The sequence below is a fragment of the Electrophorus electricus genome, chromosome 22, assembly GCF_041902795.1.
Source record: "Electrophorus electricus isolate QZ-2024a chromosome 22, ASM4190279v1, whole genome shotgun sequence".
In the NCBI taxonomy this organism is placed as follows: domain Eukaryota; kingdom Metazoa; phylum Chordata; class Actinopteri; order Gymnotiformes; family Gymnotidae; genus Electrophorus; species Electrophorus electricus.
The window spans coordinates 12,364,274-12,378,185 of record NC_137518.1 but is presented as its reverse complement, the minus strand read 5'-3'; the positions used below and the strand labels follow the sequence as shown (position 1 = coordinate 12,378,185).

General features: G+C 47.1%; 1 protein-coding gene across 1 annotated transcript in view; it reads left to right on the top strand.

The window, feature by feature from the left end:
• The window catches only part of suclg2 (succinate-CoA ligase GDP-forming subunit beta), a 74,705-nt gene extending 66,320 nt beyond the window's left edge, over positions 1 to 8,385 (top strand). The window contains exons 10-11 of the mRNA XM_035520438.2: positions 2,064 to 2,184; positions 6,680 to 8,385. Coding sequence (XP_035376331.1) covers positions 2,064 to 2,184; positions 6,680 to 6,795 — 237 coding nt within the window. The 3' untranslated portion in view covers positions 6,796 to 8,385. The remainder of the gene's footprint in view (positions 1 to 2,063; positions 2,185 to 6,679) is intronic.
• Positions 8,386 to 13,912: the final 5,527 nt, after the last annotated feature.

The window sequence follows — 13,912 nt, the reverse complement described above, 5'->3', positions numbered from 1 at the left end:
CTGATCTGCAAAGAATTCTCCGAATTCTAAAAATGCGTTTCCCAAGATTTCATATAATTCAGCTAAACTCAGCAAAATCGCGCGCGCGTACACACACACACACAGTCTCTTAATAAAGGATTTTATGATTTTAATGCCGTACGTGGGTTACGCTTTTTATGACCTCGTTATGCCAAATTCAAGTCATTTGCATCACCGTTTTATATGCAGAAATAATGGCGTCATTATCAGTAGCTGTCCGAGTCTCACGGGGGTTGATTAACCAGGTGTTAATTGACTTAATCGACCAAGTTGGTTGTTAATTGGCCATATGTTGATCGGTGTACTTTTGGACTGTTTTGCATCGCAACGTGGTCAAATCAGTCAGATCAATAGTGCGTATGGCTCTTAATTGCAGTGAGAATTTATCTAAATTGGTTGTACGTCTAAAATGAGTGTAAATTAAGTGTTTATCCTGATTCCTGCTAAATGTAAGCAAACACGTGCACTGCAGCCAATGTTGATGTCCACTGGAGTCAGGACAGAGAAATAAATCAGCTTTGTTTGTCCTCTCGAGGTGTCAGAATCATTTATTTCTTTATTTGGTGCATCATGAAATGAAGTACAGCTCTTTCCTTAAATAATAATAATAATAATAATAATAAGATGAAAGTATGTAATATCACTCTTAAGGACCCTTTCTGTCTGGGTATAAGGTGATTGTACCGCTCACTGTGACTGGCTGTATTTATGTGGGTGTGGGTGTGTGTGTGTGTGTGCGCGCAATATTTTTAGTGTGAGATTCATAGGTGGAGCGTAACACGGGCGATATTTTTATGAACTGTGTTGACTTGTGTATGAGGACACATAAATCATACTGTGTATCATTAATATACGTAGGTGTCAATAGGAAATGCATGAGTGGAAGAGGTATGGTGGCACTCAGTACACGCTGCGCTGAAAAATGCGCCACGGTTAGGGACTCCCTCTCGGCTGGATCTGCCCTGCCCTCTAGTGGCAGGAGAGCAGAGCGCAGGGCAAAGGAGCCGCGTCGCAGAGGACCCAGCGTGAGCCGTCAGTCCGAAGGCCCACAGCAGATGGCAAATATCGGTGTGGGTGTTCAGTTCGACAGTGGAGGGAATGACATTGCAAAAGAGCGCGTCAAACACCACTTCTTACAGTTACGGATCTGGCTTGTTAGGACTGTTGACAAATGATGGAGGGGTTTTGTTTTTTACTTTTTTTTCATGCAAGTCTAGATGAGCAGAACTGGTAGATTCTAAAGTATGTGTTTAGTGTGGACTGGACCATGCATGCAGATCAAGCCGTATAGGAGCTTTGTGTGTTAGCAGAGTTCAGTTCAGTAGTTGTATTATTAACAGCTCATAGCTGTCAAAGTCAGATTTTGTGTGTGTGTGTGTGTGGGCGCATTTGTGAGCATAGGTTTCTGTTTGCGCGAGCATTTATGTATTCTCATACACAAGTCCTAAAAGCACATGGGTGGGGCACTGAGCAGAGACCTAATTCATGCCTTAATGCTACACACACACACACACACACACACAGGTGAGCGGACACCTGTCTGCATCGTGCATGCTGGTTTCTTTGCACACTTGTCCATATTTCCCTCGGGTACATGTATGTAAAACATCGGATTATTTAAAATATAATCAGTTTGGTGTCTTTTGAGGGATTATTCCATACCTGACTGCAGCGTGACCGGTAGTTCTAACCTTGGCTGCTCTCCGCCCAGGTTCCTCCACATGGGCCGCGTTCTGGCCCGATCTCCTCTGGTCTGCTGCAGGACCTTGGAGGCGCCCTGGGACGACGGCGTTGTTTTTACGCTCTCTGCTCGTTTGAGGAGCTGCGTGCGCGATATTGTTAAATCTGGGTTTTTATTCCGCGCCGTCCCAGACGAGGTCTCTCTGTGGCCTTGTCTGCCTCCGTCCCAGGGCGTATACACAACTCCTGCGATGGCCATGAATTTTGTGATGAACGGCTGAAGTTTCTTTAGTTTGTTTGTTTGTTTGTTTGTTTGTTTGCTTGGTGGACGGCAGTCATCCCAGCCTCTGTTTCTCTCACAGGTGGAGGCCATTCTGGTGAATATATTTGGAGGGATTGTAAACTGTGCCATCATCGCCAACGGCATTACAAAAGCCTGCAGAGAACTGGAGCTCAAGGTGCCCCTGGTTGTCCGGCTGGAAGGTATGTTTGTGTGTGTTTTACTGAAAGCTAAGTGTTGTGTGGTGTAACCACAGCTCGGAGCCCTTTGGAGGTCATTGTATCCACAGTAAAGGATTTATTTATTTAAGCAACTCTGGATTCGTCCGGCTAGCGGACCGAGGCCAGGCAGCTAATGGGTGCGCGCCTTTAAACACCACATTCTCACACAATAACGTTTCCGTCGCCGTGCTCATTAAAAGCAGCCCAGGCTTCTCTGGGGGGGGGGGGTGTCGAGTTTCGACTCTCCGACAGTCACGTTCCCCGAGACTTCCCCGGCTAGCGCATGAGGTAGCAGTCGTTAGCGACGGTGAGCTGAACCAAGGAGATGGCCTCTCACCTGAGTATGCTAATGTTAGGGGTCAACATGCGCCTAGACCTCCGCTTGCAAGTCATTAGGATAATTGGCCATAAACAGCTGAGTCATGCTAGCCGCTAGCGTGTTAGCTCCAGACAGATCCCGCCCTACCTGAGCAGAGATCACTCGGAGACTCAACCAGGAGCTGCCAAAAAGTGTCACAGCTGCTTCTGCTTTTGAGTTTAACAACAGAAAGTCTCTGCTTACTGCACATTTTAACGTAGGCAGCGACGAGCTGGTTGCGACTCAGCAATGAGCGCGACTCCAGTATTTGTTAGCTAGCTGCCGCAGTTTCACAATGGCTTGTGTAATATGGCGCACCTCACAGTTAGAATAAGTGTTGTAGGAGTCGAGATCTGAGACTGAAGCGTGGCAGATAGCAACCACGCTTGTCCTGTACTACGTCACGGCGCCATGGAGTCGAGCGTGTTACGGTCGTGTCAGCAGAACCTCTGCTCCGCCTCTAATCCCAGCCTGAACCCGTAAGAGTGGTGAAAAGTGATTTGGTTAGAGGAGGATGCTTGGAAATGTGTGAGACTGTGTGTGTCTCTCTCAAGATTGGTCTCTGATCAGCTCTGATGCAGTTAAGGTGGTTCTTGTGTCTCTCAGGCTGCTCTCTGATCAGCTCTGACGCAGTTAAGGTGGTTCTTGTGTCTCTCAGGCTGGTCTCTGATCAGCTCTGACGCAGTTAAGGTGGTTCTTGTGTCTCTCAGGCTGCTCTCTGATCAGCTCTGACGCAGTTAAGGTGGTTCTTGTGTCTCTCAGGCTGCTCTCTGATCAGCTCTGACGCAGTTAAGGTGGTTCTTGTGTCTCTCAGGCTGGTCTCTGATCAGCTCTGACGCAGTTAAGGTGGTTCTTGTGTCTCTCAGGCTGGTCTCTGATCAGCTCTGACGCAGTTAAGGTGGTTCTTGTGTCTCTCAGGCTGGTCTCTGATCAGCTCTGACGCAGTTAAGGTGGTTCTTGTGTCTCTCAGGCTGGTCTCTGATCAGCTCTGACGCAGTTAAGGTGGTTCTTGTGTCTCTCAGGCTGGTCTCTGATCAGCTCTGACGCAGTTAAGGTGGTTCTTGTGTCTCTCAGGCTGCTCTCTGATCAGCTCTGACGCAGTTAAGGTGGTTCTTGTGTCTCTCAGGCTGGTCTCTGATCAGCTCTGACGCAGTTAAGGTGGTTCTTGTGTCTCTCAGGCTGCTCTCTGATCAGCTCTGACGCAGTTAAGGTGGTTCTTGTGTCTCTCAGGCTGGTCTCTGATCAGCTCTGACACAGGGCTGTAAGGTAGTTCCCCTGTCTGTAGCGGCATTAGTTGTCCATCAATTCCCACTTGTAATGTCATGAAGCCTGATGACTACAAAGTTTTGGCAGGTGTGAAACTCAGGAATGTTCGTTTGTGTGTGTTTCCGTCTGTCTGCCTGTCCACATCTGTCCTTGTGTCTATCCTTGCTCGGGTATATATCCGTGTGTGTGTGTGTGTGTGTATGTGTGTGTGTGTGTGTGTTCTGTTCACACTTTCTCTTCTCGGCCCATGAGTTTTTCCTCACACTTCTTGTTCGTAGTAGTACAGTCCTGTCTCAAGCACAAGTTTTAAACCTTCCAGAAAGTAGATCCTTCGAGAAATGATGCTAGCAGGCCTTTAGTAAACCTACTGAGCGGTATCCTTCCGCCACTGCACACCTCTTCCTGTACTGCTGAGTTTTCACGTTCCCGCTCTTTTGATGGCGGACCTTCCTGGCGTTCACACAGACTGCAGTCCCAGCATTTCTCAGCCCTGCGCTTCGTGGACACAGCTGGCGTCAGTCCGGCTAATTACCGTGTCCACCGTGACCTGAACGTGACAGTAGGGTGGGAGGTGGACACTCCAGTGTCCTCTACGTGTCCTGGGCCGTGTCCTGCTGCGTGCCGTCCACACCATATCCCACGTTACACGGCGCATATTGCGCACTGTTGCGTACATAGTCCCTAATACTGTGTAAGTAAGTGTGTGTAAGTGCACCAGTACTGGTTTATGGTGGGGTCGTTTCCCAGCCTTTGCTGTGTGTAAGTGGGGCCCTTCACACAGTGTTAATGTGGAACTAAAGTAGATCTCTAGGACCACCTAGTGGTGACAGGAGAGCATGACAGTGTGCAAAAAATTGTGTCCACAGTTCGAGCCAGCATGTGTGTGAGAGAGAGACTTTTTTTTCAAAAAAAAAAAAAAAAAAGGTCAAGATTTTTGGATCTGCTTGGTCTTTTTGGGTTTTCGACTCCCACGGTGAGGCAAAACATGGAATACACACACAAGCAAACACACACCAACACAAACATACACACACAAGCACACAAGCGTGTGCACACAAACACTTGTTTATACCTAGTGAAGACATAAGGTCACATATGTATTTTATGTAGGTGTAAATATCTCTGAGGTAAATGTCTGTGTAGTTCTAACCTTTACCTCACTAACCAAAAATAAATGTTTTTGCTTTTTTAAATTGAAAGCATAACATCGTAGTTTTTTTGTTTGTTTGTTTTTAAAGCTTGATATTGGCAGTATATATGATACACCTGACTTTCTATACACTCATGGCATTATTGTTTTGAGCATGCACAAAAACCAACAAGACATGGAGAGGGAGAGAGAGAGAGAGAGAGGGAGAGAGAGATGGCCAGCAGTAATGAAGCCCCAGTGCAGATGAGCTGGGGTTGTTTGCTTTCCCAGTGGTGTCCAGCCGCAGCTGCACCACTCTGCTCTCCGGAGCTGCACCGGCGGGGACGGGTGGAGGAACTCCGCCCCTGCACGGCCTCTCGCCGCGCTCCTCCACTAATGAAATTATACAATTGATTGTTTAGTGTTGGACGTGAGAGGACGCCGCGCTGGAGTCGCAGTAGTTCAGTGTCCTGGTAATTGGATTCCCCAGTGAAGGTGGTATTGATTAGAGACACCTCTGTCCTGAGAGAGGAGATACCATTACCATTACACTGCTGGGGAGAGAGAACTCGCACACATGCGCACGCACACACGCACATGCGTACACGCATATACGCACACACCCATGCATGCACACACGAGCACACACGCACGCACATACATGTGCACGTACACACATACACGCACACACCCACCCATGCACAAGCGTGCGCACACACACACACACACACACAAACACTCCATCCGGCTCAAATACACAGGCACACTCTTATACACTTCTCTCCCCCATAACAGAAGCCTTACCTGTGAAATCTCCATCTGCTCACATCACCACACACACACACACACACACACACACACAGCAGAACTCACACTGTCTCATGTCCTACACAATCGTCACACACCCCTCAGAGATTCCTCCTCTCCATCTCTCTTTTGTCTTCCTTTTCTTTTCGACCCCATATCGCTCTATCAATCTCTCTCTCTCTCTCTCTCTCTCTCTCTCCCCCTCCCCGCTCCCTCCTCTCTCTTCCCTCCCCCTCCCTCTCTTTCATCTCTCTCTCACTTTCATCTCTCTCTCACTCCCCCTCTCTCAAGAGATTTTTTTTTTCCCTTCACTAGCTTTCTCGTTTTGGCTCCCTGCCGCAGTCTCGTGTCAGAGCGTCCAGTGTCGTAAGAGATTTTGTCAGGCTATAAAAACCGTGTAGCCCACTGAGGGCAGAGGTGCTGTCCTGGAAGACTGCCTGATGAGAATGCTACTGAGCGTGCTCACTAGGGTCCTTGGCAGCTGGGCTCGATATGCACTGCAACCAATGGAACGAGACCTCTGACTTTCAGCCAATGAAACAGAACCTCTGAGGTTCAGCCAATGAGATGAGCGACCCCTTTGCTTTTCTAGCCAATCGCATGGCACCGGGGCATTTTCAGCACCACTGCCTTTCTAGGTCGGAGAGGACAGAGTTCAGTCCTTTCATGCTCTAAAATTCAGGCCCCGCTGCTTTCAATGTTTAGAGAGAACACGGAGGCTACTGTTTTAAGTTAGCAGAGAAACGTGTGAGCGGGGTATTATAGGTGGACACAGAATGAAGGTAAGGTGAATTAAGGAGTGTGTGTGTGTGTGTGTTTGTGTGGCTGTTGGGGGAATAACAGGTTTTTATGTGTTGACATAATGGTAGTCATATAACCAGAGTGTATACTATATATATATGTGTGTGTGTGTTTAGGGACAAACGTGAAGGAGGCTAAGAGGATCCTGGCTGAGAGTGGATTGTCCATCACCGCCGCCAACGACCTCGATGATGCCGCCCAGAAAGCAGTTGCCGCCATCACCAAGAAATAACGCCCACAGCACAGACGCAAACGAGAAATAACGCCCACAGCACAGACGCAAACGAGAAATAACGCCCACAGCACAGACGCAGTCTTCCTCAGACCTCTTCATCATTCAAACCCCTGCAGACACACACACTTGCTCAGACACGTGACGAGATCGTGTTTATCTGTCCTCTCTCTTCACAGTCCGTTCGGTCATTCATCCCTGCCCTCCTATCAATCTCATAAAGCTCTAGGCTCCACCCACTGGACTGTAGACAGACGGTCCGAAAGTCTCGATCTTAAAAAGCCAGGTCTGTACTTCTGTTTTTAACTTAAGACTTTAAAACTGAAATCTTGTCTGTGAGAAAACAGACCATGTTGACTAATTGAGTCTGTACCTGATCCTACACCACCCTGAATTAGTCTGTACCTGATCCTACACCACCCTGAATTAGTCTGTACTTGATCCTGCACCACCCTGAATTAGTCTGTACTTGATCCTGCACCACCCTGAATTAGTCTGTACCTGATCCTACACCACCCTGAATTAGTCTGTACCTGATCCTACACCCTCCTAGACCGTTAGCTCAACCATTCCTGCATTCCTTTACTATTAAAGGAATAAATAATCTACCTTTACTATTTATAATCATCTGATGATTCTTTTCTATTGAATCGTGTTCTTATTGGGTGTTGGAGAGGCGCTCAATTTCTTGATTTAATTTTCCGCTGCAAAAGTCCATGCGGCGCTCACCAAGATGGGAATCAGCACTTTTAGTACACAATGAGAAACATTTATTAGTTTTAATCGCACAGAATACCTTCAGCTGAGACAGGAGAAAAACCTCTGATGCTTATCACGGCGAAGTGGGCTGCCAACCTGTTAGTGACTGACGAAGCCCCTTTCAGACCTGAAGGAAAGATGGGGAACAAAAATACAGGCAGCACAAGAGGTCAGGTGACCTCGCTACTGCACCCTAGCCAACCTCCACAAGGTGACCTGTAGGGGGCGCTGCCTTTAAGAGCAGGAGTCTGCCTGCGTCTGTCGGAGAGACTCCAGCCCCCTGTTCAGCTTTTAACGTGAAGTATATCAGCTGTTCTGTTAACCTGCTTTTTTAGTAGGCTGGCCAGCTCCAGATGAAGGTAGAAGCTTAAGGTAGAACCGGAGCTGAGGAGAGCAAATTTACTCTGCGTTTACCTTCAGTCCACCTTAAATCACACCTGGTTAGCGCTTTTCTGTAGCATTCCAGCCATAGATCGCCAACGTCGTGATTTGTATTTGCATACACGTATTTCACAAGTGCAAATACATGAAGTCTTAGTCTTTGTTTCTGACTTACTGAAGGGTTGCGTGTGAAGGGTTTACACATGTTCCACGCTTTCAGACGGGTTTCTGAGCACTTGGTTTGATGTCACAGGCTTCATTGTTCCAGTCTTGCCCATCCAGGGCTCCCGATCAGCTGTTTCTTTCTCTGCTGTAATGAAAATATTCTAATGTAATTAACCTAATGGATTATATTAATTTTGATAGTTCTATTATAAAATATGTTTTTAAAAATAAGCATTGAAATAAAACAACTAAGCAAAAAGATTTCAATAAAATGTGCTTCATAAACTTGTTCTGTGTTTTGTTTTTTCTGTGCGTGGACACACAGGCGTGCATGCGGCTGTGTCCATGTGTGCGCGTCATGTCCTGCAGCCAGGGTTTTGTTGCGGGTACGGGCTCACGAGAGGGACGTCACTCTGTGGTTTACGAAGTTTTGACAGATGAGGTACTAATTTAATAGTCCAGACAAAAGTGCGACATGGAAGAAGTGTGTTTCGATGCTAGATGCAGTGTTAATGATCACTGTGTGTGTGCGCCCACGCCCTTCATGGCTGACATGGGTGGGGTGTGTGTGTGTCTGTCTGTCTGTCTCTCCATGGCCATGTACTGACATTCATCCCTGTCAGAGAGCCAAAGCGTTTGATGGATTATTCGTCAGGCGATCTGTGAGGACACCCAGACCAGATCAAGTGCCCCAAGCAACAGACCTGATCTCATATATCTTACTCTTCCTCTCTCTCTCTCTCTTTCTCTCTTATTTGTCTTTTTTTCCAAGATCTTTCATTACTTTGTCTCTCTGTCTTCTGCAGACTTTCTTAGTCCTCCATCCATTTTCAATCTCAGCTAGATTCATCTGTGTTTCCCTGGGTCCAGTCAGGAGTGTGGCTGAACCATCTCCACGCTTCCCCAGCCTGCTGGTGATCTGGCTGGGCTCACACGGCCTCTGAGCTGCCGGGGGCAGGGGAACTGCGTTATTAGGAGAGATGGGTCAATAATTGCTTATTTCATGCCCTTCCTCAGCTGTGTCAAACAGGAGTGTGTTGATGGATCAGATATCAAAGTTTCAGCCTTGTTAAAATGTGCTCTTGTCCTGACATTGTGTAATTCAGCAGGCTGGGTGTGACAATCTAAATGTGTAGGTGAGAGAGAGCATGCGGGCGTGTGTGGGTAGGTGGGTGCAGTGTCCTGAATTAGTGCTGTGTGATCTAAATAAAGATAATCGTGTTGCTGTGGGACTTGCAGTGTGGATAAAATCATCTTCCAGCACTCTGCCCTTCTCACTCGTTCTGAGCATGACAGCGGTGCGAGCCAGGGGTAGTCCTGTCCCTCTCTATTGGTGCCCTATGGAGTCCTGTCCCTCTATTAGTGCCCTACTGAGTCCTGTCCCTCTCTATTAGTGTCCTACTGAGTCCTGTCCCTCTCTATTAGTGCCCTACTGAGTCCTGTCCCTCTCTATTAGTGCCCTACTGAGTCCTGTCCCTCTCTATTAGTGCCCTACTGAGTCCTGTCCCTCTCTTAGTGCCCTACTGAGTCCTGTCCCTCTCTATTAGTGTCCTACTGAGTCCTGTCCCTCTCTATTAGTGCCCTACTGAGTCCTGTCCCTCTCTATTAGTGCCCTACTGAGTCCTGTCCCTCTCTTAGTGCCCTACTGAGTCCTGTCCCTCTCTATTAGTGCCCTACTGAGTCCTGTCCCTCTATTAGTGCCCTACTGAGTCCTGTCCCTCTCTATTAGTGCCCCACTGAGTCCTGTCCCTCTCTACTAGTGCCCCACTGAGTCCTCTCCCTCTGTACTGGTGCCCTACTGAGTCCTCTCCCTCTGTACTGGTGCCCTACTGAGTCCTGTCCCTCTCTACTGGTGCTCTACTGAGTCCTGTCCCTCTCTACTGGTGCTCTACTGAGTCCTGTCCCTCTCTATTAGTGCCATACTGAGTCCTGTCCCTCTCTACTAGTGCCCTACTGAGTCCTGTCCCTCTCTACTAGTGCCCCACTGAGTCCTGTCCCTCTCTACTAGTGCCCCACTGAGTCCTGTCCCTCTCTACTAGTGCCCCACTGAGTCCTGTCCCTCTCTACTAGTGCCCCACTGAGTCCTGTCCCTCTCTACTAGTGCCCCACTGAGTCCTGTCCCTCTCTACTAGTGCCCCACTGAGTCCTGTCCCTCTCTACTAGTGCCCCACTGAGTCCTCTCCCTCTCTACTAGTGCCCTACTGAGTCCTCTCCCTCTTCAAGATTTTTTGTACTCAATTGCAATTGGGGACTCCATTGTCTATAGAGGTAAAGGGTCGAATGTCAGACATAATTAAAGGCTATTTACATCTCTGCTAGTTTATCAAACTCTTTTCATACATAGTTCTCTAAATTCAAGGGGTCAATAGCTGAATGGACAAACTAACAGTGCACAGCAGGGAAGTGAAATGTAATACTTTTTGCAAATCCTTTTCCAATCCCAGGGACATCAGCAGGTGAGAATGTAATGGCTGTCTGGAGTGTCTGGAGTATCGTGTTCTCTGGGGTGCCTAGAGTGTATGGAGTGTCTCTGCAATGTCTGCTGCTTGTTTCAGGGCTGTCGGTCATGTCTGAAATCTCACGAGGGTTGGTGTCGGTGAGAACATGACCTTTCGGGGACCTTGGCGTCTTCTGTAGTGGCCTTAGCGACGTGGTAAGAGTCTTTGTCCAGCAGGTGAAGCACTGTGCACGTTTCAAGCCGTCGGTTGGATTTGAGCAGGTGAGGTCACCCTGCTGTCTGGGAGGCAGGGCAGAGCCACCAGATATCTACACAGAAGTGCCCGTTTCTCACGGTAATGACCTCTGTGTACTCTGTTTAACACTAACACTCTCCACAGCTCGTCCATATCTACATATTCAACATCGCTTTTCATACTGCTGTGCTATTACACCACTGTTTCAAAATAACAAGTATGTGAACTCTTGAATATCTGGTATGTTATATATATATACACTTGCTAAAAAAATTACTTAAAAAATACTTACAAATGAAACTGTTTCTGATCTGTTGGTTTTTGTTTGTCCTCATCTGTCCATAACAATTTGAGTAATGGGACACTAACATGAATATTGCACGTTAAATCTGAAAAGATGGATGAATGAAAAAACCGTTGAAACATGAAGAAAAACTCAAGAGCCCTGTCTAGAACGTGAAGAAAAACTGTCCAGGATGTAGGCACATATTAGGTGATACCCCTCCCTCCACACCAAGGAGAACCAAATGTCTTGTACACCTCCACAACACAAACCTCAGGCAACAGTTTGTTAAAGATTCACTGAACGCCTTTATATTGCAGCCCAGAAAGCGGTAATATGAGATAATCTGATTAATCTGAGCTGGGTGTAATCTGAAGTCTTGTCTGATCATGCCCCTCCTTAAAATGGAGAGCGTAATAGGGCAGCGGGAAAAGTTTCAGAATGAAGATGCTGTCAAATCCCAATCTATCCGAGTCTGCGTGCGCGCGTGTGTGTGTGTGTGTGTCAAAGGCACACACACCTCCTCTGCTGCTGTATGCGATTTACACGTTTCAAGTGTTAAATGTCCCTAAAGCACGAGGATCTCAGTTTAGGAGACACTTGCATCAAAATCTACACAAGACCAGTTTTGACCTTTTCGATGGGCACATCAATAATCTGTTATGCTGTGTTGGGTTGATGGCTTCACCCAGCAAGATTGTTCCAAAAACAAACCAACCTGTTGTCACTCGTGTGGAATCATATGTAGAGTAAAGCTGGTCCATTCTGAGAAATGTATTTAATGTATTTATTTAAAATGTTAGGTTAATAATCTCCTCTGTAAATACATGCTTCAAATTACAGTATTTTGTTTGGAATTTGGAAATACTGGAATGTTGTTTATGGAATAAAACCAAAATGGACATTTTTAATCAAACACATTTTACCTCCAAGCGTTCAAACCAGAGAAACTAATCACGTTGTGCTGGTCTCTTAATTTGTACAATAGGTCTACTGGTACACATTGGTAATAAAAATAAAATGACACTAACAAACATATGTGAGAATATTTTAAATATAATGTTTTGTATATTTTTAATTGAGGTCATTATGTTGGATCCACGTGTCAGGCAGTGGTAGCTGACCTCTCCTGACTTGAATTCAAAATCTACTGCCTGTGTGGGGGGTAGCAGCATTCACGTGCACCCATTTCAAATAGTTATTTGTTCCCTGTTGTTTGACAAACTTTCTTTTTCCGCAAACTTCTGACAGTGATGTGTTTGTGGGCGCCTCTGATCCAATTACCTGCCGAGGTATCCCGAGATGGGGCTCCAATAAAGAGGAAATCATCTGACGCCTGACACTAATTAAACGCTCATTTCGCGTGACCTCTGGAAAAACCGCACTAATTAAAACAGAAGCCCGTGCGCCATCGTTTGCTTTTTAAAAAAAGAAAAGGCCAGGAAAAGCCCAATAATGAGATTCCGAGGCATCCTGGCGGGATCGCAGCAGGTGCGGCACCGACACGCTCGTACTCACACACGCGCGTTCGCTCGCGCTCGTCGGGGGCCTAGAGCGCGGGACGGCGACGGTAAACCCTCGTGCATTCATTTCGTCTGGAGCAGCCGCGCAGACCGTGGCGGGCTTGAGGGTTCGCCTGGAAAATGTTTCAGCAGGCCCGTTTTAATAATGCGGCCCTCTCGCGCCTCCTTAATCACGAGGACAGGTGCACGCTACTCCGTCAGCTATGACGAAGGTTTACCCCGTAAATGGTGGTGCACCAGCTAGAGTTTAACTCCTGCTCAATAACAAGGGACGCCATGATGCCGACATTCAAACGCATTACAGTAAGCACCGACCCTGTAGAAACACACACACACACAGCCGCGAGAGGAAGGTGACTTTGCCGCCTCTTACCCGCCTCGTGCGGATGCTTTTTTTGTAATCTCTTTACCCTCCTGCCCTCGCGCTCAAGGTGAATGCATGAGCTCGCGCGTGTCAGATGTTATTGCGATCAAGTAAGTTTGACTCGCGGCGCCTCGGAACCAGTGCGTTTTGTGCGCGAGCAAGGTGAAAGTGGCCTGTCAGCAGCGATTTGAGACTCGCGACAAAGCGGACCGGTAATGAAGGAGATGACGCTATGCATGCGACGTGGCGTTGATGACGGTGATGAAGTATGACGTCTTCGCCAATGACGACTACTCCTCTACTTGTGTGTGTGTGTGTGTGTGTGTGTTTCGCAGGGTTTACGTTAATAAGATGAATTGCTTGTTTGTAGTAACCTGCTCCCCGTTCCTCTGAATACCTGTCACGCAGCTGAACGGTGGCGCGTGCGGATTCTCTTCTCTATGCTGCTTTGCATCAGGGCTGCACAACACACCCAGTGGCAAGGTACGGGGTCTCGCGAAGCAATTCACCCCTTCGGTGTTTTTTTGCATTTTCGTCGCATTTCAGCTTGGAATTAAAAAGGATTTTATCTGGATTTCATGTAACGGACCTCACAAAGCAGCCCAAATTGTCGAAGAGTAACGGAAAAAAAGAACCCTTGTTTAAGATTTTTTTTTTTTTTACTTGAGTGCATATGTATTCAGCCCTTTACTGTGAAAAAAATATCAGCTCGAACCAATTAACTTCAGAAATCACATAATTAGTTAATGAAGGCTCACCTGTGTGTAGGGTCCCATGACCTGTCACATGACATCAGTATGAATACACCTGTCCTGAAAGGCCCCCAGTCTGTTAAGAAAAGTCTATTAAGCAACACGAACACCAAGAAGATCCCATGTAGCCATGCTAAAGTCATTAAGACAAAAGGGAAAGACTCTCTATACCTGAAAAGAGGAGGCCCAGCTAAACT